General features: G+C 40.6%; 2 protein-coding genes across 2 annotated transcripts; both read right to left on the bottom strand.

The window, feature by feature from the left end:
• Positions 1–858: 858 nt before the first annotated feature.
• cxxc1b (CXXC finger protein 1b) lies at positions 859–7,154 on the bottom strand. The gene is made up of 14 exons (XM_080026851.1): positions 7,023–7,154; positions 5,986–6,101; positions 5,787–5,887; positions 5,522–5,664; positions 4,963–5,118; positions 4,558–4,698; positions 4,323–4,430; positions 4,022–4,200; positions 3,396–3,603; positions 2,888–2,998; positions 2,718–2,767; positions 2,538–2,634; positions 1,314–1,466; positions 859–1,202 (listed from the first exon to the last, which is right to left on the bottom strand). The coding sequence occupies exons 1-14, from the start codon at positions 7,023–7,025 to the stop codon at positions 1,056–1,058; spliced, it is 1,713 nt and encodes a 570-aa protein (XP_079882977.1). The 5' UTR covers positions 7,026–7,154; the 3' UTR covers positions 859–1,055.
• A 3,507-nt stretch (positions 7,155–10,661) lies between these two features.
• Positions 10,662–26,026, bottom strand: tfe3b (transcription factor binding to IGHM enhancer 3b). Its single transcript, XM_080026265.1, has 9 exons — positions 25,892–26,026; positions 17,883–18,110; positions 17,567–17,797; positions 16,948–17,043; positions 16,096–16,207; positions 15,931–15,987; positions 15,261–15,336; positions 14,946–15,093; positions 10,662–14,161 (listed from the first exon to the last, which is right to left on the bottom strand). The coding sequence occupies exons 2-9, from the start codon at positions 18,072–18,074 to the stop codon at positions 13,658–13,660; spliced, it is 1,416 nt and encodes a 471-aa protein (XP_079882391.1). The 5' UTR covers positions 18,075–18,110; positions 25,892–26,026; the 3' UTR covers positions 10,662–13,657.
• Positions 26,027–26,326: the final 300 nt, after the last annotated feature.

Here is a 26,326-nt window from a genome sequence, read left to right on the forward strand (position 1 = left end):
TTTCAAGGTAAACATTTTCAAGTTTACCCCTTTAAAGGGTTACATTAATAATTTCAACAATTACATACATTACAACATAACATCAACAAGTTGTTACAGCCAGGCTGTTTCTATTACTTTTTTACATATTTCAGAGTTCCCTAACTTCCAGAGTTCATTACATTCAATAATTTCATATTTTTTCTAATCTCTTAAAACATAGTCACGTAACAAAGTTATACTTAAGTTAACAACCGATTCGGCTGACATTGTAAAATTCTTATAAACCATCAGGTTTCTACTTCTCCATATTGCTTCTTTGACACAATTGATCACGGCCCACCATCTTTCCCCTTTTTTACAATCATTATTTTTTACATCACCATATAAAATATCTGACTCTGTAGGGACTCGATATAGATCATTTAGCCATGTTCACCATCTGTCATGCCTTTAAGAGTTTGTAAGGCACACATTTACATTTGAATTTAACATTAAGAAAGACACAGCTGTATCTATGAAATAGGACAGACCCCTCTCCCATGGTCAAAAAAAACTACAACACAACATTCAGTCCAGCGCAAGGCATTATGGGAAATGGGCCGTCCTTTGAATGTCTATTATTATTCTCATGTAGCCAAGGTGCGTATACTAAGTGAGCAACGAAGGCCACTTTTTTAGTGGAACGACTTGAAGCTTAATTGGGTGATGACGCTAGTTTCAGCCAGGCTTTTTCAAATAAATCTTTATATTAGCTATTCTGATGGAATACCCCCCAGGTGTAGAAAAACCAACAGAAACATCACACAGAAATACACAGAACCAGGATCAAGTTTAAGATGTTTATTCAGGGCAATAATTCATACCAAAAACAGCAGTTTCAATCAGCAGGCAGGAAAATATATATATATCAATATACATCTTAAAGTTATTTATCATACAAAGATTTTAAAATAGTTAGAAAGTCAGTTTTAATCCAAATGGTAGCTATCTTTCTTTAAGTTTAAATCTGTGACACACAAATCTCATGATATGTACAGGGATCCAATGATCCAAAAACCGACGGACTAAGTCGACTACCTATCCTTGATGTTACGGAGATCGGTCGTCAAGGGGTCATGCTGGATAGTTTGGTGCAACATCAGAGCTAGCAGACCAGCTCTGTTGGTCATAGCAGTCCTGACATTACGCTCCTGTTCAAAGAGCTCGTCCAATTTGTACCACTGTGGGTAAAGAAAAAACAACAGTCAAAAATGTTTTTGGAAAAAGAAAATGTAGGAAGAAGTAGTTCTGCCCTTAAAAAATGTAAGCGACAGTTATGCAGTTTGACTTACAACTCTCACTCGCTCCAAGTCCACCTCTGCTCTCCTAAGCTTTTCCCAGTTGTAATGTTTGTTGCATTTCCTTTTGGAGACCCTGCAGTAATCTCCAGTCAACTCAAAAACATTCTTAACCAGAGGACATCCACAGACCTCTTCGCCTTGGACCTAGTCATAATGAGAGTATACACACAAAGCATATAAATTATATATCTTTATACAAACATACTTTATGTTAAACAGGTGATTGCCAACAGTCATTTTAAGTACTAGACTGAGACTAAGCAGTTCTTAGTGAATCATGGAGTACAATCTGACGATGGTCAGATACGTTCAGGGCCGTCGGACTGCGGACAGGCTTGGGGGGCCCAAGGCAGAGGGGGGCTGCACCCAAAAAAAATAAAATGTATTTTTAATTTTTTTTTACTGGCTCAATATAGGCCCCTGATCTTTGAAGGCCCAGAAAAAATTTATTTATGGAAAAAAAACAGATATCAGGGGCCTTTCATTCGTCAGTACATTTTTGTTATTTTTTAAATAACATTGTTTGGGTCTACGAAGATCAAATGCCTATATTGGGCCATTAAAAAATACAAACGAAGGGAAAAAATTCCCGAAGCTGACTGTATTTTTTAAACATGTACATTTCTTCTTTCTGCTTTTTGGTCATTCTGTGTCTATAAATTATTCCAGAAAATAGTACTAAATAGCTTAAATAGGAAACAGTTGATTTAGCCTTAGTTTTCTCCTCAAAGTGCACCCGATTGATGAATTTTACTTTAACATTTAAAAAAAAAATCTTCCGGGGGAGCATTCCCCCGGACCCCCCTAAAGGTTCAGGGTCCACGACACAGTCTCCCAAATTCCTGTGAGAAACACTGTGTGTGTGCATGGTTATTAAGAGTTGTTAGACCAGGGGTTGTGTTCAAGTACGCATAATGATTTGGTCATTAATCAATAGAAACATTGTGTTGTTATCTGGCTTGGAGAGGGACCAGTCACTCATACGTTTTGGACTATAGACAAACATAGCTTTTACATGTTTGTATTGTAAGACCCCTATACAGAAAGACTTTCTGTATAGGGGCCCAGAATTTGGTGCAACGCCCCTGCCTCCGCATATCGTATAAATAATCATGGTGGGCTGCCATGGCCAAAAATGCCAGGGCTGATTTTTTGTCCCAGTCCAGCCCTGGAGTACATAATGGACATTTACACGTGTCTGGGTTTTCCACTGACCTTAGGATCTCTGGAATGTTCCGGACACAAAACCTGAAGTCTCTTGCAATACGTTTTGCTTTGGGGATTGTACACATCGCAGAAGAGCCTAGTCGCTCTGGAAAGGAAAAAAAATTGTTTGTAAAGCAAATTCAAAAGGGAAACTTGCTATTAAAATTTGAGAGCATTTCTTTTTCTTACCCTTCTATTCTTGTAGGGTACATGGAACCAAAGGATGTCTGACTCTCATACTGTTGAAATCATTGGGAAAATAAATGTTGCACAAGTAGCTCATAAGATAATTGTTTGTGTTTTAATATCTGAAGTCTAGAAGCATAAACACTGAACAGCTAGTTTAAAAAAATAATCACCTTTGCATAACATCTCTCCATATGTCTCAGCGCCACTTTTGGATTGATGGGATGGCTACAAGACACGCAGAAAATCTGCAGGTCTGTGTCCTCGCTATCACCGTCGTTCACCTACAAAACAGAACCAAAGTATTTGATCAAAAAGTGTAACTTCTGGGGGGCGCTCGTGGTGTAGTGGTTAGAGCGCCTGCCCATAGAGGCTCAGTCCTCACAGCAGACCACGGGTTTGAATCCAGCCCGTAGTCGTTCTCTGCATGTCATTTCTTTCTCTGCCCCATTTCATCTCTGTCTCTCAAAATCTGTCTAATAAAAGTATAAAAAGACCCAAAAAATTATCTTTAATAAAAATAAAAATTTAAAAAACGTTACTTCTTTTCATCTTCAGCGGCTTACCAAAAAACAAAGAATGCTTGAGTTGCCCCTTTGACAACACCAACAGTAAGCTATCATGAAAAGCAGCAGCAACATAGCAATCTGTGTGTAAGAGAATTAACTGATGTCAGCTCACCTCCTCGTCCTGCTGAACCGCCTGCTGCTTGGCCTTGGCGATGATGCCTTCCAGTTCATGGAAGCGTCGCTCCATCTCCGTGAGGCGCAGCCGGGCGTTCTGCTGCTCCCGGCGGATGCGTTCCAGGTGCTTCTTACCGTGCTCCTCTGCAATGCAAGGACTTTGCTGCCACTGCTGGATTCGCTGAGGCAGGATCTCATAGATTCGGCTGTGGATTAAAAATGAACAGATAAATGCATCTTAATGTTGAAAAAACTACATGTTTATTTAGTTTAGAGGAAAAGAGACCCTGAAACACTTATTGAAAAGCTAATATTTACTAGCTAGTAAGCATTTACTAGCATTAATTCTTCGAGCACCAGGTGATGCAATAGTACCATCATTCGAATAAAAACGGGATACTTTAAACCATTCACTCCCTGTACTAAACACAAGTGTTAAGCAAAGTTCAAATTATTTTTGGAGAAAGTTTTTAAAAAGCTCCAATGAGCAAGCAAATAAATTAAACTTGTATTTACAAAAAACCTTAGAAGTTAGTTATTTCTTTGTACTAAGCAGATGCCCAGAATCTATCCTACTAGAAGAGCACAAATGCATGAAAAGGTGAAAGTAGTAAGAAGTCTTACTTGGTGGCTAGTTTCATTCCACAGTCCTCTGAGCAGTATTTGGAGTTGCTTCTTGCTGCCTCCACACAGCTGGGCCCCAGACACTGACGCTGCCCTCCGCTGTCCCGCAGATCGCCCTTCTCACTGTGTCTGGTCCGGTCTTTGTGTTTCTGCTTCTGCTTGTGGCGTCGTGACTCCTTCTGGATAATTCAAAATGAAAAGGGGCAGTAGACCGATGTTGTAATTATTTGTGTTATTAACACCATTTACCATGTCAACACACGTTCAAATAATGGTGATCATTTCTATATAAAAGTCTTACTTTCTTGTCAAATTTCTTCTCTCGTCTTTTTACGTGCTTGACTTTCACAGCTTTCTTACGCATGACAGGGCTGAAGGGCGGCTCATCCTCGTCATCACTACCCCATGTCTGAGTGAGTGGGAAGGGCAGAAACATGACTCAACATTTAACTACCACGATCAAATGTTTGAGACTTCTGATTGGAGTGCAGTTAAACAAGCATCTCTTTACAGTCAAAAACAATATGTTCTACTACCATGCTGTTGTCAATTCCTGACGACTTGTACTGCCGGTAGAGATCGGCCTCACTGTCGTAGTCATCGGAGTAACGTCTCCGTCTGTGGTTCTCTCTCCTTTCTCGCAAAGATTGTTCCTCTTCCTTCACACGCAGCATTTTCTTTAAAAAAAAACATACGTCAGAAATTGGAGAGCCAATCACTTCAAGGGTTAAAAAAAACAGATTCATCTATTAAGTTGCTCATTTAAAAGTCATGTACAGTGTTGGTACCGTGCAAGATACTTCATGAATGATACTTTATTATTACAGAGTAACATTGTTGTAAAGGAGCTTCCTTGTAACCGGGCAGAAATGTTAAATATTGTTAAAGACTTTTGGTGGCATAACCTTGTCTCATACCAAACTAGAGATGAAGCGACCTACCCTGGCTCGGACCTCACATTGCCTAAATCTGCACTTCTGTCTGATTTTGTTGGGGCCTCCAAACTTCTTCATGTCCTTGCAGAAGTCACACACGGCACAGTCCTCGGTCCTCAAGCAGGGCTCACATTCCCCGCACATTCGAACTGAACGCTTGACCTGATGACAATTGGACAATAGACAATTATGAAGGCTATTGCATCATAAGATATTCACCTACATGTTGGTGGGTGGTGCAGTATTGCAAAGCAGGGAACCCTTTAAATAACATAGTTATGATAATTAAACTTATACAAAATGACCAAGAAAGACAAAAGACCAAATATGAATAGTTTTGCTTCAATGAGGTGCTCTCAATCATTTCATGCGTTGAAAAATTGGCAGACACAGATAGCTGACCAACGTGGAAACTAAAAGTGACATTATTGCACTTACTGGAACTTGTCATTTTTATGTGACCGTTTACAAGTAGCTTCTGCATCTCTTCTATGAACAACACCTGATTTGTCCTTTCGAATGTAAATCTGGTGTACTTGTAGTAAACTTGATTGCTGCGACTTACTTTAGAGCTATGTCGCCTATCGTTCTTGTAGTCCGGAGTACTGGGGGTGCTGCTGTAACCAGCTCTCTCAGATCTGTCATGGTCGTCTTCCTTATCTCGGTTTTTCTTTGATCTGTACTTGATTTCCAGTGAAGAGTTTTTATCTGGGGATGGAAAGAATGTAGCAACAGTATATTGTTTATTTTGTTTATGAGCGACACATTTAATATAAAGCCATAGCATGTTGTGATAAAAGAAGATTTGTTTGTCTTTGTTTTGTCTTCACCTCTGCATCTCATGCAGTACCATTCTCGGATGGCCTTGGCCTTCTTCTCTGTGATGTTAATGCAGTGGCCGTGGAACCACTCATTACAGTTATCACAACCACTGCAAGGAAGGGAGAGGCAAATACTGTATGAGCACTGTCGCAATCCAACTTCAGTTAAGGAGTGATTGAAATAGCAGCATTGGTGGTGTGAACTCACATCATGAAGCAGTTGATGTCTGGTTTCCGGCAGATACAGTAGAGAGGTGCGTTCTCCCCCTCCATACTGCTGGTCTCTGGCCCTGGCATGTGGTCAAAGTCGGACATTTCGCTGTCCTGGAAAGTAAAGTAATATGCATCAGAAGCCACAGTGACACTTGTGAAATTACACTTAACACCAATTATAACTGATTGATCAGCTGCGGCCTGCGGGGCATTTTCTAATGTAGCTTTTGTGCTTAGCATCTCCGATATAACACACAGTATTGTTGCTCATTGGTGGTGGCTGCATTGCATTTCCCAGACCATACAAGTTCTTACAATCAGAACTCCATTATCAAGTAAACATAAATCAAACTATTATTCCTGTTGCCATCACAACATATGATGCTCTGAACCGCCCAGCTCCTTCATTTGCCTACTTTGAGAATGTAAACATGCCAACAATTATTAAGGTGGCGTCTACCTCTAGTCTTGAAACTATGCTGAAGTGTGATTTTGTAACTCAACGTCAGCTACCGCCATAACTTTCATCACTACATCCCATTTTGCAGTTTCAGCGCGTTATTTATTGTTCTGTATCATCATCATTCATTCGTTATGTCTGAAAAGCAGGCCTACTATAGCCTACTGTTCAAAATAAAATGAGATGGACAGTTAACCACCAACAGTAAAAGGCAAACTCCAAGTAATATTACTAGCTGCTTTGCCTTTGTTTACACACAAACCTAATGTATGTCGTAAGTTAGCTAGCATAGTCATTTAGCATCGGCTAAACACACATTACATGTTTACCTTACTCAGGTTGTGCCATTTAAACGCACAGTTGTCCAAACTAATTCTACTTGATTGCGATATTAATGTGCTTTGCCAGGGTTATTTTTAAACGCTATAACGTACACTTAAGTGGCAAGGTATGCTGGATCGCACTCTGTCGGATGTTGTAGTTACGATCGGTTCGTTTGCCACATTGAGTTATCTTCGACAAATCGTTAATTCCACCGGAATGAAAGTAGGCTACTTTCTAGTAATACTCACCATAATGTGTGCTCTCTACAGTCTTTCGTCGCTCTGCAAATTTAGTAAAAGGGCAACCAATACAACGCTAGACACTGAACGCAATGAGCTAGTTCAATAGCTAGCGTTTCGGTATCATTCAAGGGCTAGGCTACATGATAGTTGGCTACATAAATTGACACGACATCGTTCACAATCGGCCGAACTCGGTCGTATTCGTAAAATGTTCTTCTTCGCTTGGGGCAAACTAACACGTAATAGTGCAATGTCGCCCTCTGTTGGATTTGTTACAAATAGCGTTTCTTGCAGGAAGAAAATATAGTAGCCTACCAGACACACTATTAAATTGTAGGGGTGTGGGGGGTTGAATTTTTATGTAGTCCGACTCCTATTCATTTTGCGTGATGCTTTGACATGCAAATAAAGCTAAACTACAAATAGGCCTAGTGCTGGGGGAAAGGAAAGCTAGGACAGTTTGTCTTCACCCTGCACAACCTGCAAGAATAAACCATAAACTCAGCACATCCACACCAGGCCTCACTTTATCACTGTATTGTATTAATATTTCACTCTATTACATCCATTTTAATGTCTTATTATTTATTCATTGTTTGCATTTACCTTAACAATTTTGTATTTTATCTATAGGCCTTTATGTAGGCTATTTGTAATATATTTGTATTATGTGTAAACTTGTGTATAGTTGGGAGTATATAGAATTATTGTATTGAATGCTTTGGCAACACTGTTTTGGTATGGCCATCATGCGGATAAAGCTAATTTTGATTGAAGAGAGAGAGAGAGAGAGAGAGAGAGAGAGAGAGAGAGAGAGAGAGAGAGAGAGAAAGAGAGAGAGAGAGAGAGTTTGTGTTGGGGCAGTTACACCTCCATAGTTGACAGGTCACTGATGGATGAATCTTGGATAATTTCTGCATGCTGGATCACCTACTTTAAAAATCTGTCATGAAAAGTAAGTACATAATTCTTACAACATTATCATATAGAGACGGATAAGGCGAGAGTTTGTTCAAATACATTTGATTTGACCTTATTTAGATATTGTAGTATCTATAAATGAGTACTGAAGAAATGGTAAATTATAACAGTAGTTTAAATACAGTTTTGATAAAATATTTCAGATAGCGGAACAACATTTAGTTTTCTCTGAATTTCATCTGCAACTGAGACAAAAAACTGTCAACAAGTGACATACGGTAATTGCAACTGGAAGACATGAATTATTAATGAATTGCAAAATCAACATTCTTATATAGCTGTTAGGATATCCGCATGCCACCTTTCATCTACATCATAAATATTTCCTAAATGGTGATAAATAATAGATGAACTTCTCTGCCATTTCCACAAATCGTTAACAGCTGCAAAGCCTCAGATACAGAGCTGACTCTGGGTCTGTGGTATCTACAGGTATCTACAAAAAATCAGGAATGACGAAAAAAGGTAAAAATAAATGGTTGTGTGTATGTGTGTGTTTGTGTGAAATCGAAGCTTACAGATAACCTTATGGTGAATATAATTAAAGTTGGGAAAATTACATTTGTTAATGATCACATTAACAGGTCTTTTTGTACTTACACTGTTTTAGTTGTTTGACCCCCTAATATTCCTGGTTGGTTGTCTTTACTTTTTTTCAGGAATCAGGTGACATCATATTGAAGTGGGCACTATGATGGATGCAGATATGATTGAAAAGAAGGATGATGGAAGTGACAACAAATCAAAGTTCCAGGACTCTCTTATCACTGCTTCATATTCGCCCGTCATAACTGACAACTCTAACGCAGGTCACACAGGAATGTATCCCAGAGAACTTGCTTTTAATTGAAGCCGCTTAGAAAAGTTGAACCTCCTTCATTTTGTCTTACAGGCTCTTTAACTGAAGCCACTAGCTTTTCCGAGGAGCAGCTCTCCACTTGTGACAAGGCATCATCTTCAACTGAAATCCCTTTGAATGTATTCCAAAATAAAACAAAAGGTATATCTGACTTACCATATGATATGGTAAGTCAGATATGTATCAATAGTGATTTCCCATAAAAGCAGTTTTCATGCAGATTTTTTCTTCTTCTTTGTCCGGTGCAGAAGCATCGCACAATACGCCAAAAGGTGGAGTGACTAGAGCAGTATCTGTCTGTTTGTTTGTGGAGAAAGAACAGCCAATGTCCTCTATGGAGACCTGCACAGTCTATGAAGTGAGCCAGTCAATCACAACCATCAGCAGGAGTCAAGAACGCCTCAAAACCACTTCTATGGTCCACACTCAGCCAGGTGGTGACGGTAAGAACAAAAAACTACTGTGTATTCCTTCATGATTTCCTCTTTCTTAAAGCCAAAATCCTTCTAACTATGTAATTTTGGGAATTAGACCCCTATAGTAAGTATCTGAAAAGGGTTGGGCATTTTTAAAGATATCGTAATTCAAGTAAGAAGAGACTGACTATGCTCTGGTTCCTATGACACATTAAGCATTTTGAACCAATCACAGCAGTTCTCTGCTTGAACATTCAATTCAAATGATATGAATGAGTGACTCTTGCCATGGAGACCGTTTGATACATGAGCCTTGGAGCCATGTCCACACAGTCCTGTCAGACAGTATAGACAGCCATTTCGACTAAGCTTTATAATATTTTTGAACATTTAATTTTAATCAGATTTTTGCAAAAGTTTATTGAGACACCCAACTTTTATATCATATATTGATTTTTCCTATTTTAGACTAAGTTACCAGAGGCTTTAAAAAATAAAAAGGTATCCTTGAATTATAAGCTGTCTCCTCTAACCTTGCCTCTTTCTCTGCTCTCTACCTTTTCTTCCACCAAGACCTTTGTGCTGCGATTCTCATGGCCTGCCTCTTCTGTCATCCGCTGGACTGTTTACTTGCCACCATGAGAGGCTGTAGCAGGTGCATTTGGTCACTGTGTTCAGCCCTGTGTGGCTGCGAGCCTGCCACCACCCTGCAACCCCCACTCCTGGACTTCACTCACCACTGTGGCATGTGCAGCAGTTGTGTGGATGTCCGCTGCTTCCTCTGCGAATCTCACATCTGTGACCTCTGCCTTCAGACCACAGAGTGCCTGGACCTGGCAATGGAAATGTCTCAAATGCTTTACCACTAAACATTGAATAACCAGGGGGCGCCCTTAGCTCAGTTGGTAGGGCGTCCCCCCATGGGCCTCGGCCAGCAGCGGACCCGGGTTCGATTCCAGCCCGCGGTCGTTCTCTGCATGTCACTCCCCTCTCTGCCCCATTTCAACTCTGTCTCTACACTATCAATAAAGCATAAAAATGCCCCAAAAAATATCTATAAAAAAAAAAACATTGAGAGATTGAGATTGGAGCATTGGGATTCATTTTCATTTGTTAAAATCTTCCAAAAAGCCAACTTGTAGGGGATAAGACAGAAAAAGCTATCAGTTTAGGGTTAACAGTCATTGTTAGCACTCAAAGTATATGTCAGGGTTAATATTGTGTATTATGAGGGGGAAATTATGACCATTCCAATCTTACGAGGCGAGGGAAAACTTAGAGCTGCTTTTAGCACAAACAACAAAGTACATACATTCTGAATGAACAGGAGAAAATCACCTTAAAATCACAGAAACCATTAAACCACCTGGAAGTACAAATGTTTCTGACTGCCTTTAGTAATGTTTTTTTTATGTCAGCAAAGCTATTTCATAAATTATTTAAGTTTATCAATGACTTGCAGGTCGTGTTGGAGAAAAAAAATACAGTGTGTCAGTGTTGAAAACAAAAAAACAAAACTACAATTATGTAGGTACTTTTTCCAAAACACACATTCATGAACTGTACATAAGGTCACGTTAAGCATTAGACAGGTTAAATGCCGTCCTAAAGTTAGTAGCTATTTTATAGATGAGTTATTACATTGCAGGATTCACACAACAGTTACACATTATTATTACAGAGGTGAGGCTAGTGGTTGGTTGAAAAGAAGGTTGAAGCCCCCTGAATTCATAATAAAATAAGCAATAATGTATTATTAGATATATCACTTTAGAACATAAAAAAGCCACAATATTGGTTGAACATGCTAACTAGTAAAAATCAATCAGTGACCACTAAGGTTAACTGAATCAATCAATCACTGACAATACAGGTATTAGTCTTATCTACTTATCAAACTATTATAAAAGGTATCAAAAATATGTGATGAACTACAGTACTATTGTAAATGGAAGAAAACAAATTGTTCTGCATTTCTCATACTGTCTTGCATTTCTATTGACTGAGTGAATATATTAAAAAATAAGACGCTGATTTGTAATCTGTAGCTACTCTCGAAGAAGTCCTGCTTTGGCTAGCTAGCTGCAGCAGCAAGTGATTTCCACTGCTTTTAAAGTTCATTACAAATACATGCAACCTGGGCATTCGCCGTCCACTGTGTGTAATAGTAATAAAAACAGACAAACGCTTTCATAAAATGCATAGACTGCCATATAATTATAAGGTGCAATTAAATTGCTGAAAATAAAATATTCTTATATACAATATGCAGTAAATATTTCACACAATGTGCCAATTCACTTTACAAAGATCCCTTCTGTAGCTGCTGGTGTGACGACCCAACATGGATGAGCATGCGACTGCTTTTAACAAACCCTGATTCCAGTCAGTCAAAACCAAAAAACAAAAGCTAAATATACAGTATCTCACAAAAGTGAGTACACCCCTCACATTTCTTCAAATATTTCATTATATCTCTTCATGGGACAACACTAAAGAAATGACACTTTGATACGATGTAAAGTAGTCAGTATACAGCTTGTATAACAGTGTTCATTTACTGTTCCCTCAAATTAACTTGACACACAGCCATTAATGTCTAAAGTGCTGGCAACAAAAGTGAGTACACCCCTAAGTGAAAATGTCCAAATTGCACCCAAAGTGTTAATATTTTGTGTGGCCACCATTATTTTCCAGCACTGCCTTAACCTCTCTTGGGCATGGAGTTCACCAGAGCTTCACAGGTTGCCACTGGAATCTTCTTCCACTCATTCATGACAACATCACGGAGCTGGTGGATATTAGAGACCTTGCACTCCTCCACCTCCTGTTTGAGGATGCCCAACAGATGCTCAATAGGGTTTAGGTCTGGAGACATGATTGGCCAGTCCATCACCTTTACCCTCAGCTTCTGTAGCAAGGCAGTGGTCATCTTGGAGGTGTGTTTGGGGTCGTTATCATGTTGCAATACTGCCTTGCAGCCCAGTTTACAAAGGTTGAGTGCACTTGCTCAGGGTCATATCCAGAGGTTGGCTTTGGAAAATACACCTTTGAATACTGCCAGCATTGCTGCAGGTCTTGAAGGGGTGGGGGGTCAACCTGTCAGTGCTCAGACCATATGCAGCACTCTGCATCATACTGGTGGTTGTCGTCCCAGATGGAAGCCTCTTCTAAAGATGATGCAAAAGAAAGCCCGCAAACAGTTTGCTGAAGACAAGCAGAATACGGACATGGATTACTGCAACCATGTCCTGTGGTCTGATGAGACCAAGATAAACTTATTTTGTTCAGATGGTGTCAAGTGTATGGGGCGGCAACCAGGTGAGGAGTACAAAGAAAAGTATGTCTTGTCTATAGTCAAGCATGCTGGTTGGAGTGTCATAGTCTGGGGCTAAATGAATGCTGCCAGCACTCGGGAACTACAGTTCACTGAATGCCAACATGTACTGTGCCATACTGAAGCAGAGCATGATCCCCTCCCTTCGTAAACCGGGCCGCAGGGCAGTATTGCAACATGATAACGACCCCAAACACACCTCCAAACGACCACTGCCTTGCTAAAAAAGCTGAGGGTAAAGGTGATGGACTGGCTAAGCATGTCTCCAGACCCCCAAGAGGGTTAAGGCAGTGCTGGAAAAATAGTGGCCACACAAAATATCAACACTTTGGGCCCAATTTGGACATTTTCACTAAGGGGTGTACTCACTTTTGTTACCAGCACTTTAGACAGTAATGGCTGTGTGTCAAGTTATTTTGAGGAGACAGTAAATGTACACTGTTATACAAGCTGTACACTGACTACTTTACATTTGATCAAAGTGTCATTTCTTCAGTGGTGTCAGATATAATGAAATATTTGAAGAAATGTGAGGGGTGTACTCACTTTTGTGAGATACTGTACTGTGTGTTGGCATCTCTTGAGCAGTTGGTTAAGCAAAGGTTGTTGTGGGTTAAAAAAAACCTCACAGCTTTCTTCCCTGTAAAAAATTCAAGCAAACTTTACATCCCTCTTAAATCTCTGAATAAAATCTTAAAAACTATATTAATTTATTATTTCTTAATTCTAAATGCATGCCCCTATTATACAATATTCAATTTAAATAAGATTGCATTAAAAAAAACAGACATAATAATTTTGACACGCTCCAGCCAGGAACAATAATAATTAGTTCTATATGGCAAAATAATTTAAGAACTCATTTTCATCCTGATGCAATGTTCATGGTTAGTTTTGATCTTAATGTTAAGTTATTTTTTGCTTTTTCCGAGCTCAATTCAACAGTCCCATAGTAGTAGACTCGTGTTCTTTAAGGGATTGACTGCATTTCCCGACATTCTTGTCCATATACTGACTAAGTCTTTGAACGCCACACACACAGAGCTCATCACAAGTCCTCGTCCATATCAAGGCTGCTCCTACGACTGCTGCTTTTAGAGGCACCTGGTGACAGGGGAGAAAACAGGGGCTCAGCCAGCCTATCAGGAGACAGGGTGCAGCCGTCGTCCATGAGGATGTCTCCCAGGCCCACGTCGGGGTAGAGCGCCGAGGCCGAGTCGTCGTCTAGCTCGGCAAAGCTGAGGCTGCCCAGGTCCAGGGGGCTGCTGAGGGTGAGTCCTGCCGGGGAGTCAGAGGAGGGCGGGGACAGGAAGGAGGCCGGCAGAGGCTGACCAATGGCTGTGGCGTTCATACCCAGGAGGTTCTGTCCCCCTCCTCCCCCCACACCGTGAGCTAGAGCCTGGGCGCTCTGTGGACCCGCATGATGCTGCTGCTGCTGTTGCTGCTGCTGGAGGAGGGAGGGGTCGCTGCTCAGACCAGACGAGAGGCCGCTGGAGCCCGAGAGGCCGCTGGAGCCCGAGAGGCCGTGGAGCCGCGCCTGCATTTCCAGCTCCTGAAAAAAATAAAAAACACAGTAATGCTTATTATTATTATTATGAATGCTGTTTGTGCATTTTGGCATGTGAAGTTATTTCCATTAAATAGAAGTTCAGCTGAACTTTGCCAACTAAATGACATTTAATCTGGTGGCCTAAAGTAGCAGAACAAAGAATTAATTAAAGTGATGTCACAGCTGTAACATTAGCAGAGCATTTTCATCCTTTTTGACCAGGTTTTCACAGTTTTCTACAGAGCAGCTGATCCAAACAAAGTCTGCCTTTATAGTATAATTATTAATAATGAACAAACTGTTTTCAATGGCTAACAATCTTTTTATCCATCTTTATGGGAACACCACTGCTTTATGGCGCATTTATGTGACCGACTGTCCATAAGTGGTATTGCCCAAATGAGTAAAATTTTGTTTGTGACAATATGAACATGAGCCTATCATTATGTCTAGTAAAAGTGTCATCAACAAATTATCCGCTTCTTTAGGAGTTAAGGATCAAAATATGTACAGTCCGGATGGAGGCAGGCTGGGTTTAGCTATATAATAACATATTACAACAGAATACAGGTTCCCACCATACATTTATTCTATCGTCTCTCTGTAGTCTGCAGAAATGTTTATCACCCATAGTGTGCGTGTGCTGCTGGCAACCACAAGAAACAAGCACTTTAGGGACAAACTTAAGCCTTAATTTAAGTAGCGCAACTAGTCAAGCAATACATAGCCGTGTAATTAAGTATTGGATAAGCTCCCCTCTTAACACAGCTGACCAACAGATACTGACCTGAATACGCAACATTAGAGTGTGGTTGGCATGCTCCAGCTTCTTCTGACGCGTCTCCACATCCTTGGCTCTGTGCTGCTCCTTCTGCAACTTCCTGATGTAGTCTACAGAAGCTTTCAGAATGGTGCCTTTATTCCAACGCGACTCACTGTCATCATTATGTATTGTAGAGGAGGCCAACAAAGGAACAGCAGAAACAAAAAAGAAGACTTTAGTTTTAGGACAAAACAGTTGCTGGGAATTGAAATATCGTAATTTCATATTTATTACGTAATTAATTAAGGGAAAATGAGAAAGAAATCAGACAGCACTTACGGGTCACTGGATTTGGGTATCAGCGTGCCCAGTTCCTTTATACGATCATTGATGTTGAATCTTCGCCTCCTCTCAACTGTAAGTAAGAATGACAAGGTAGAGAGAGGAAATGAAAACTTGTTAGTTTATCTGTTATAATCAGTTGTCACTAAATAAACATGACTTGTTATAATATAAATCAATCAATCAATCATTCAATCAATCAACCAACCTTTATGTAGTTCTCGGAGCTACAATTGAGGGCAAACCCTATTTTTCAATGTAGCCGAGATAACAGTAAATAAAATACATAGTAAGACCACAATTTACTAACAGTGCCTGAAGTGCGAAATACCCATGCCTGGGGTAGAAACAGGGACATGCAAGTCACTGAAGCAACCATAAAATAAAATAAAAAAACAAAGAAATTAGTGAAGAGTTAATTCAACACAAGACAAATAAATTATAAAAGAGCAAAAGAAAATAATGGACATGTAAATCACTAAAAACAGTTACAGCTGGAAACAGGAATACTTAGCAACCATGCCCTGAACTTAAGAAAATGTAATATAAGTGACTGTTGAAGCTTTTCCATGTGGTCTAGTTCTGAAGTAGAATATAGATCAACCCCAATGGGTTGTCCTAGAGTTGAAACAGACAAAAGAAATGGTAGAAATAAAGCTCAACTTACTGAGGTTATGGTTGTCTTTCTTCTGCCTTTCTTTCATGATTGCTTTGACATCTGTATCTGAAACAAAATTCAAATCTATGGCGTTTCAAAAAGTGATACAGAAGCAAACTTAAAAAAAGAAAAGGAAAAAGGCGTAGACGTGTTTATAAAAGTAAGTAACTGTACCGGTGATTTCCCTTTTAACTTTTGGAAGATCAGCAGGGCAGGAGTTGCTGGCAGTAAGAGTAGGTGCTGCCATTCCAGGGCTTTGGTATACATCCAACAGATTTCCTGGGAGCTAAGGAGATAGAACAAACATGTTAACATATTTATAATTTACAGTCACTGATTGCCACAAACCTAAAAGCAAATATGTGAAAAGGGATTTCTTCCCAATTCTTAACCTTAAATTTAAGGGAACCCAGTTCCTCAGGTTTAAACTACGACAGACTGATTTGTGTGGCAGCAAAGAAGTGTTACAATATGTTGCACAGTGCTGCGAAGGTTAAGGCAAGTATAACAACAACTTAAATTTAAATTAACAATTGCTAAGGAACAAACCCTAAATATCTATGTTGATTAACAACACATGCCGCTATAATGAAAATCACAAGATGTCTTTACCTCACATTGCTTCTTTTTCTTTTCCTCCAACAGCATCACCATAATCGTCATTTTTTGTCAAGCAGAAATATTTTTTGGCAAACTCTTTCTATACAGCAAATTAGTTGTTAACCCCGGCAGCTACAACGTCCTTTTTTTACGAGCACAATCCACTTTGTCTCACTTCTCCCTGTCTTTTAGCCTCTGAAAGCTTTGCCCCGCCCAGGCAGCACTTTTGTGACGAATAGTAACTGTGTGCCAAAAGTGTATATTTACTCCTACGGCTTTAGCATTCCACACATAAAAGAGGCCGTCCATTGAGAGGAAAAACACCTCTATATATGAAAAACAACTTGTACATCTAAAGAACCTGCTGTGGATTCTAGAGTATATTTCAAAAAGGGTGTATTCATGGTTAAAGAAATTCATACCGACCGTGCTAGGCAACTGAAGACCTGAGTCAATCAGCGAAATTATGTCATCATTAAAACTGGATTCGAGACTTATTATGTCGTCGATCACATCGTCGATCTAGATGAGGGAGATGAGAGAAAAAACAGTGGTACTAAGTCAGTGAAGCCCTCGGTTCAATTTGTGAAACAAAATGTGTGTATAATGTTTGCTTTGTTATCTCAAAATGTATGTGCTAAGTATACTCTGTAAAGACTGAATGGAAACACTTAACATTTAAGAACAATGTGACAGTTTTCTAAAGAGGCCTGATTTCAGGAAGAGTGCAAAAGAAGGTCTGGCATGGTTAAACTGTATGTGCAGTATTTAACATCTTATTGTGACAACAGGCCAACCAGGCTATAGGATGACAAAAGGCATGCATTATCACAGTGGGAGTTTCTGGCACATCATTGCAGAGCAAACAAAAAGTAATTAAGCTAGAAGTGAGCAGGAGGTTAGACATTTAACTTCCCTAAAATGCGATGTAAGTTTGCAGAAAGGCAGCATTTGACAAGGTTGTGTAACCTGCTGTACCAGCAAAGCAAACCCACACACAAGAAGTGAAACCGACCAGTAAAAAAAAAGAAGGACATTCTCATACTTCCTCCTTGTTTGATCCGATGTTAAGCAGAGCCATAGGACTGTTGGGGGCACTGCTGGCTGTAGCAGCAACAGCAGCCTCTGGGGCTGAACTGGACTGCTGCACGGGGGACACACCCAGGGTCTGAGTGACGGCCATGTTGCCCAGAGTGGTGGAGAGGTACTGCTTGACCTGCTGCCTCTGGGCCTGCTGGATGTGGTACCTGGTGGGATTCTCCAAGTGGGTCTGCACCTAATCATTGTATGAATTGTTAGGGGCTCATTTCTTTTCTGAATAAAAAAGTGATGAACTCAAGATACAAACAGGACGTTCTTACTTTGAGGACCTCCACAGGAACCTGTGCTGGAGGGGGCCGGGCAGCATTAGGGGGCAGTGTGACAGAGATGGCTGGAGTGGAGTCAGTGGCCCGGAGCTGAGAGGCAGAGGCCTGCTGCTGGGCCTCACGCCTCTCCTGCTCCTGGGCCTGTTCTCTCATCAGCTGCTGCCGCAGCAGCACACGGGACGACATAGCTGGAGAGTGATATATCCAGATGTAGTAATGGCCCTGTAAAAAACAACAAGACCAAAGGAGCATTAAAGATCAGTATTTCATCAAGGCAAGGCAAGGCAAGGCAAGTTTATTTATATAGCACAATTCAGACACAAGGCCACTCAAAGTGCTTTACAGGGGCAAGATTAGAATACATAAAACACATTATAAAACATTTAAAATTGCAAGTTAAAAAGGAAACAAAAAAGTCTTCAGACTCGATTTAAAAGAACTGAGAGTTGCAGCAGACCTCAAGTTCTCTGGGAGTTTGTTCCAGATTGTTGGTGCATAAAAACTAAAAGCTGCTTCTTCTCGTTTAGTCCTAACTCTAGGGACTGTAAGTAGACCTGTCCCAGACAACCTAAGGGCTCTGGACGGTTCATAACTTATCAGCATATCAGTAATGTATTTTGGCCCTAAACCATTTAGTGCTTTATAAACCAACATCAGAATTTTGAAATCAATTCTTTGAGTGACTGGAAGCCAATGTAAAGACCTCAGAACTGGGGTAATGTGATCCACCTTTTTGGTCCTAGTGAGGACTCGAGCAGCAGCGTTCTGAATTAGCTGAAGCTGTCTGATTGATTTTTTTGGAAGGCCAGCAAGGACACTGTTACAGTAGTCAAGTCTACTAAAGATAAATGCATGGACAAGTTTTTCTAAATCTTGATGTGACTTTAATTCTTGATATGTTTTTTAGGTGGTAGTAGGCTGATTTATTGATTGATTTTATGTGTTTCTTGAAATTCAAGTCGGAGTCTACAACAACACCAAGATTTCTGGCTTGGGGTGTAGTTTCTAACATAATGGATGTAAGCTGTTCGCTGACTTTTAATTGTTCATCTTTGGCACCAAAGACAATTACTTCAGTTTTATCGTTATTTAATTGAAGGAAATTTTGGCACATCCAATCATTGATTTGTTCAATGCACTTACTCAGTGCCTGTATTGGACTGTAGTCTCCTGGTGATATGGTTATGTAAATTTGTGTGTCGTCTGCATAATTATGGTAGCATAATTTGTTCTTATTCATAATCTGAGCTAGTGGGAGCATGTAGATGTTAAATAGAAGAGGGCCAAGAATGGAACCTTGGGGGACCCCGCATGTAATATTTGTCCGCTCAGATGTGAAATTGCCTATTGACACATAGTAGTCTCTATCCTTTAAGTAGGATTCAAACCAGCTTAGTACAGTTCCCGAAAGTCCAACCCAGTTTGCTAGTCGATCTAGTAATATGCTGTGGTCAACTGTGTCAAAAGCGGCACTGAGATCCAGTAAAACTAAGACAGAACTTTTCAGTATCTAATGTTATTGTGTAATTAATCCTCAAAGTCCTCCATACCAGTGTACTCTAGCATAAACTATCCTAGTGATGAGGAGTTCCATCCAGATGATACTTCCACCATTGGTTTCTACAACAGATTTACAATGAAAATGTTGTGGTTTTCTTTCTTTAAGAATCAATTAAAGGCTTATGGTAGGGTATAATCCGGACAAATCAACAACTTTTTGGAACATGACAGCCTCTATTATTTTAAATGTAACGTTGTCTGACCCTGACCAGTAACAATAACTTGAAAAATGATGAATACCGGTAGATGGAGAAAGATAAATGTGGGGTAAGAAATTCTTTTTGACTTATTAGCAGAAGTAAACATAAAGCTCTTTTCAGGCTGACGATTACTAAAATATATATATTTTTAATTACTTGATCAATTATGGGCAAATTTAGAAGATTGTCTCAAAAAGGCAGACTGTTTTTCTGCTTTACAATACGGTATTGTTTCTTTTCTGACTGAGAAGTACTGTGTACTTCTCGAAATGCTTCCGAGGAAGGGACTTGGTTATAATTCAACTTCTCAACACTGTTGAAAATATGATTCAGTCCCCATCAAAATGCAACTGGAGTCATCTGTCAAAGCCTCCATTTGGATAAAGCTGGGTTTTTTTCCAAACACAGACAGACGTCCAGTAAAGTGTATGTTCAATAGCGTAATTGAAAAGAGTACTTTATCCATCTTTTTTGCAAGCATGTACAGCAGTGTTTCCCCCAGGTTTACAGCTATATTTTCCCCGCCGCTGCTATAAAAATCATTTCATCATCATATCAATTTAGGTAATTATTTTTTATTTTTTTGCTGTGTCATATCCGCACGTTACACACGCTCCCAACTGGTGGACACCACTCGTGCAGTTTACAGCTAGGAATGTCTGCTGAAAGTTCTACAGCTCTGGATTTTAAGCCATGAATTGATGAACTTGCATCAAAGAAAAAACTTTTCTAAAGGGCTTTAAATAGGCCAATCTATGTGGCTAAATAGCATGCTAATATTGATGTTTGAATGTGTCAAGTGTCTAAGGATGAATGCTAACATTATCTTGTTATGTGTTATGTAGCTAACGTTAGCTAGCTACTGATAGCCCATCCCTTTTGTTTCCAGTGGTGGCTTTGCAATTCATTACCAATGTAAACTGTCATAAATAGTTTACAGCGGTGCTGGGGCATGATTCCTAAAAAACATGATATTCCATGATAGCTCTTTCTCAATGAACCTGAATGTTGTCTTCTCCTTCACAGAAAAAAATACATTTCCACTAAATTGATTCTAGAAAAGGCACACACTGTGGATTTTTATCCACCAGAATGCAGGAAATTAAGTGTTAAATTCAAAATGTCTGGGGGGGGGGGGGGGGGGGGGCATACCCCCCACCTATAATTTGTACCCCCAAATGTTGAAACAAAGCCTATCCTATATGCCCTGTACCCAGGTTGTTTTACAATATATTCATAGGTATGTTGTTTTTACTTTTTGGATTAAAAAGAAGGCCTGAGGCATAAGCGAACTAAGCGGTCGCAGGGGGGCCCCCTTTGTGTGTTTGATATTTACATCATATTATGCAAATGTGAGATATCATACAAAAAAAGGAATACAATGTTTTGGTCTAGATAATTAATAGCCTAAAAATGTAATCAGTTCATCTGGGAGGTAATCCGAAATTATCTGATCATGTCACGTTCACATCCATGCACTGTGTGTATTGAGTTTATTTAAAAACAATTGGAAATGGGGCTGCCCTCAGTTGCCCATGCACTGTGTATAGTCTATAGCCTATTTCAGCCTTGTCTGTGGAAAAAAAGATACAGTAGCTGGACAACAGAGTTCTTCTGCTTTGTTCGTCTCACTGCATTTAAATGCATTCATTATATTACAGAGAAATATGTCCCGTAAAAGAAAAAGAGCTCCAAGTCCAACCCAGAGGACCCTCCATAATATTTTATTTTATATTAATATTTTTATGGAAAATCCATGTGTCCTTCTTCAATAGCTTCTAATTCATCAGACCCAGTGTCTCCAAATTATTTGTTCACACAAAATTTCTCAGATTTAGCCTCTTAATTTTCCTCTCAAAGTCACCAGATTCATGCATTTCACTTTAAAAAGGTTAAAAAAATCTCGGAGAGGCTGAATCTTGGCTGTCTAATATTTTCGCACAGCTGCACAGTGGAGGCACTAGCGGAAAACACTGGGTGTGTGAATTATATTTAAAGAGATCCTATTATACTACTTTTCTGGTCTTCATTTCTTGTTAAAAACTGCTATAAAGCAACCTGACATGAATCACATCACAAAAAACTATGTAGATTTTCGGGACACTCTTCCTCTTACCCTAGCGAGCACAGCAGTCTCTCTCTACACACTGCTATGAGCTTCTCCGCCCCTCCCCCCCTGCTGCAAACCCCACTCCGTTGTGATTGGTTACCTTCCTTCCAGCAGCGGGAAATTTTCAGGAAGCTGGGGGCATGCAGCCGGAGCTTGCCTGAGCGGCAGCATTACCATACATGGAAACATGACAGAAACGACCCGAGCGTGACAGAAACAATCCGGAAATTTGAACGAGTTCGGCTCGACCGGCTGCCATAGTGTTTAGTGCTCTGCATAGCCACCCCAGACGGTCAGCAGGGAATACGTCGAAATGCATGTACGTAATTATTTGATACTCTAGTATGGTTAAACATGACTATAAATCATTAAAACAATGTTTATAGGTCATAAAAGTCGAAAAGTATCATAGGTCCTCTTTAACAAAGATCTATAGTTTCAGCAGCGCTAACATTGGAGAGGGGCCCCCTAATCATATTTTGTTTAGGGCCCCCTGAAGGCTTGGGCCGGCTCTGCATGTCGGTAAACTACATGTCTGGCCCTTAGTGTGATTATCATATCGTAGAGTGGCCCTTTGTGAAAATGAGTTGGACACCCTTGGCGTAATTGATATTTCCTATTCAAACGACATCACTGCGGAACATATTCTTATAGTCCAGGTTGTGGCCCAAATTGACTGATGTTCATAGCTTGACTGCTGTGCGTTAAAGGGGTGATGAATGCAATCTTAATAAGAGAATAAATCCAGGCGAACCAAAACATCTCAAAAATAGCTTTGGGGCAAGTGTTAATAGGGATTTAAGTGCATATTCTCCTCTCAAAGTGCCCCAGATTCATGCAGTCAAATTTAAAGGGCACAAAAAAAATTTGGCCGGGGGGGCATGCTCCCAGACCCTAGAGGGTTCGGGGGACCACACCACCGCTGCTGAAAAAATCCTGCAGGAAACACTGTACTGTAACAGAAGTTTAGGGCAAAATAGCCAAAATAATGAGCAAAACAATATATAAAGCCCTCTCCACCTTCATCCGGTGCTGACTATGAGAAAATCATACTTTTTTTGCCAAATAAATGTGTAACATCATGGCCAACATCATTCCACCATGACATTCCGCTGTGAAGTGGGCTCATAAAGACCTATTCAGCCTCTAACCAAGAGCTGTGTCTCTTCACACAAACTGAGTCCAGCTGCAGCCCCGGAGAACACTACCCTGGCGGGACAACACTACCCAGGCGGGACGGAAGTACTGTGGTGGGACGAAAGTGGTGTGACTATTTAGCTTCCATAACATGTCTGCTACGTCACTCACTTGCCCTAACCCTAACCCTAGCTGTGATGCCTGAACCTAAACCTCAAAACAATATAAATAACACAAACTTAGTAGCCTATCGGTCTGCAGTCTTTTTATCGTTTGACGTTGTTTCCAACTTAGCAGTTTATGACGTAGCAAAAAAAAAATAGGCTACTCCTGAGGTAGGCTATTTGTCTAAATAACATTAAAAAACTTACATGTCAAAATATTTTTTTATTATGTTTATTTGTCAAAAGAAATTATTCTGAAGTAACTTCCGTCCAATCACAGTACTTCTGTCCCGCCTGGGTAGTGTTCTCCAGGGATGCAGCTGGATAGTGATGGGATGAAGCCCCGTGAATGTGTCAAATCTTTCCGGCCAAATGCTTCACCAAAAAGCCTGATCAACAAAGCCCCATTTAACAGCTTATTTAGGAATACTGACATCTGCTGGTATGTTACGGTAGTGGCCCTCTTATTTCACGTAGCGAGCAGATAGTATATAAAAGCGACGCGAGGCAGTCGCATGATTTCAGAAAACCATGCAGAAAACGGGGCTTCGGTTGTCTTTAGTCAGGTGGTACTGTGACAAACGATACAGGCCTCGAGACCATGGACATATAAAGAAATGGACACCGGATTGAAACACGGCGCACATTCATTCCTATGAAAGCTGCTCATTGGTGCAGAGAAGCAACATGGAAGCATAATCCGGAAATTCCATGCGGCCCGGAAGCATGACGTAGCATGGACGTAGCTGCATTATGGACCTATCAAGAAAGAGGGCGGCAAGCGTAGCAGACTGGAGGCGGGTGTAGAACAGGCCCCCAGGACGCTGCCTTCTCCGAGCAGCCAGCATGGACAGGTGGCCACGCCTGGTATTACACGCATTAGACTGTCTGGGACGGGTCCGTAAAACAAAATGGAGATCTATGGAGCCCAGCCCCATTCATTCCCAATACAATTTCGTCAAACAAGAATGTATCTCCGCTAAATTTTTCTGGATATCAATCAAAGGCTCATACTTTTCTTTAGACCATGTACTAATAGGATGGAAGTTTTCGCTTTTCAGAACGTCACCGAAAGCGTTTTATAGCAGATTTATTTTCAGTTTTAGCCGTTAGGCGTGTAGCCGCTAAAAGGAGTCGTAGTGAAACAACCGTTGCTTCGGCCGGCCCGGCCTCCGATGGCGGGAGGAATCTTTGTTTATCACTATATTACTTTACGACGACGGGGTGTAATTTAAATATTACAGATAGAGAATCATCGGGGATTAGTAATTTATACTTCCATGGTCGATAAACAATGCAACTGTACTCGTCCCGCTTAGCTTAATGCACGGACATATTATAACGTTACACTGCTGGAGAATGAGTAACGTCACTGCGTGTCATGCTTTAGGGGTGTGTCCATGGACCTATAAAGAAATGGACAGCGGACTGAAAACCGTTGGAACGTGAAGCCATTCATTCCTATGAAAGCTGCTCATTGGCGCAGGGCGACCATTCAGGAAGTGACTTTCTGCTTCATGGGTGCCGACACACCCCTAAAGCATGACACGAAGGGTACGTTTCACTGACGTTACTCATTCTCCAGCAGTGTAACGTTGGACTTTGGGCACCAAAGTCACTTCCTGAATGGTCGCCCTGCGCCAATGAGCAGCTTTCATAGGAATGAATGGCTTCACGTTTCCAACGGTTTTCAGTCCGCTGTCCATTTCTTTATAGGTCCATGGTGGTGTAGAATCATTCTCGTTCTGTAGCATCTAGCCCATGGATCTAGCCTGGCGAAAACAAACTGAAAACCGTTAAAAGCCGTTGGGCTAATAAAACGCTTGAGATGGCGTTTTGAAATGAGAAAACTTCCATTTTAATAGTATATGGTCTAAAGATAAGTATGAGCCTATGATTGATATCCAGAAATGTTTTGCAGGGACACAATCTTGTTCGCCGCTTGTACTGTGTGGACAGGGAAATCTGCCTACGGGCCGCATGAAAATAAGCTCCTCCCCCAACCATGGCCACATGACATGGTGGCTGCTCGGAGAAGGCACAGTCCTGGGGGCCTGCTCGAGACAGGCTTCATCTGGACACGCCCCCTTTGCGCGACACAGGCTTCGGGGCTTTCGTGTCGGATGTAACATCACTACAGATGGATTCTATTGGACGAACTAGCACAGACACCTTCAATACCTAGAATCGTCCTTTAGTCACTTCAGCATCATGTAGATTAAGGTTTAAGGTTTCACCACGCCCGGCCCATTATTATTAGGTAGTAAATTGGTTTTATCCCTGCACAGACACTTCTCAATGAATTGACGACTTTCCTACGCTTCTGACCAATATCGTAATAAATTAAATATGCACAGCTGGCTCTGTGTTGCTTCATCGAAAGGGTCAGTTATGTGAAGAGAAGATGGCAGCGTTGTGTCCACACTGACATCATATCATAAACGGGATGTTTTACCTAATGTCATATTCATTTGGGGGGATGTTTAGGGAGGAACACGGAGCTGTTAGCTATCTTACTTTAGCTGTTTTCGTAATCTCTATTTTAGGCTACTGGTGATGTTGCTAACGGGCCCACATCATTACTATTGAGCGTGGACACAACTAAAGCTTGAAGCATTGCAGATGCTTTTCAGTTAACTACCAACTGGAGGGCTGTTAGGTATTGATTGTCAAAAGCAATGGTGTTTCAACAGTAATTTTACCAAAATACAGTCACGCAAAGTGAAAATAGGAAGTTGATGTTAGCCAGCTAGCTAGTACCAGTTAGTTGCCCAAGAAGCTAATGCTATCCTGGCTTAAAAACTTGTTTTTAGAATAAAGTGAAAAACGTACTGTGGCGATAGATTTGTTTTACGTTATCACAGCCGTAAATCTCCGAAGTCCTTCGTTTTCTGTGCCATATTTCAAGAAGGTGAATACAGGTTCTCTAACAGTCGCTATCAACAGCACAAAATGTTGTTTATGTCGGGCCCACGGGCTGACGTCATCTTGCGCCGAAAGCTGTGACCTGTCAGAATGTGTGACCCTAGAGGGCGCTGTTCTTATTGATTAACCCAGTCTCATAGTGAAATATAGGCTAAAAACGTTGGTCCATTGCGCAAATCGTAGAAGTTTCTCAAAATTGGCACTGAAATGAAATGGTCAGATTGTTTTTTTTTTAAGGTGAATAACCAACGTTACCCATCACAGTGAAATGTGTATAGGCTAAACTTTTTCCACTGTGCAATCATTTTAAATTGGAAGCAAACAACTTAATCATCTCTCAAT

This window comes from Ammodytes marinus (genome assembly GCF_949987685.1).
Source record: "Ammodytes marinus genome assembly, chromosome: 4".
In the NCBI taxonomy this organism is placed as follows: Eukaryota; Metazoa; Chordata; class Actinopteri; order Uranoscopiformes; family Ammodytidae; genus Ammodytes; species Ammodytes marinus.

Excerpts from the sequence above, each read along its gene's own strand:
- cxxc1b (XM_080026851.1), bottom strand. Across the intron at positions 5,665-5,786 it reads GTACTGCATGAGATGCAGAG|ATAAAAACTCTTCACTGGAA; the intron begins GTGAAGACAAAA and ends TTCCATCCCCAG. Across the intron at positions 1,467-2,537 it reads AACATTCCAGAGATCCTAAG|GTCCAAGGCGAAGAGGTCTG; the intron begins GTCAGTGGAAAA and ends CATTATGACTAG.
- tfe3b (XM_080026265.1), bottom strand. The coding sequence starts at position 18,074 with ATGTCGTCCCGTGTGCTGCTGCGGCAGCAGCTGATGAGAGAACAGGCC. Across the intron at positions 17,798-17,882 it reads TTCCTGTGGAGGTCCTCAAA|GTGCAGACCCACTTGGAGAA; the intron begins GTAAGAACGTCC and ends TACAATGATTAG. Across the intron at positions 15,094-15,260 it reads ATACCCAAATCCAGTGACCC|TGAGTCGCGTTGGAATAAAG; the intron begins GTAAGTGCTGTC and ends TAATGATGACAG.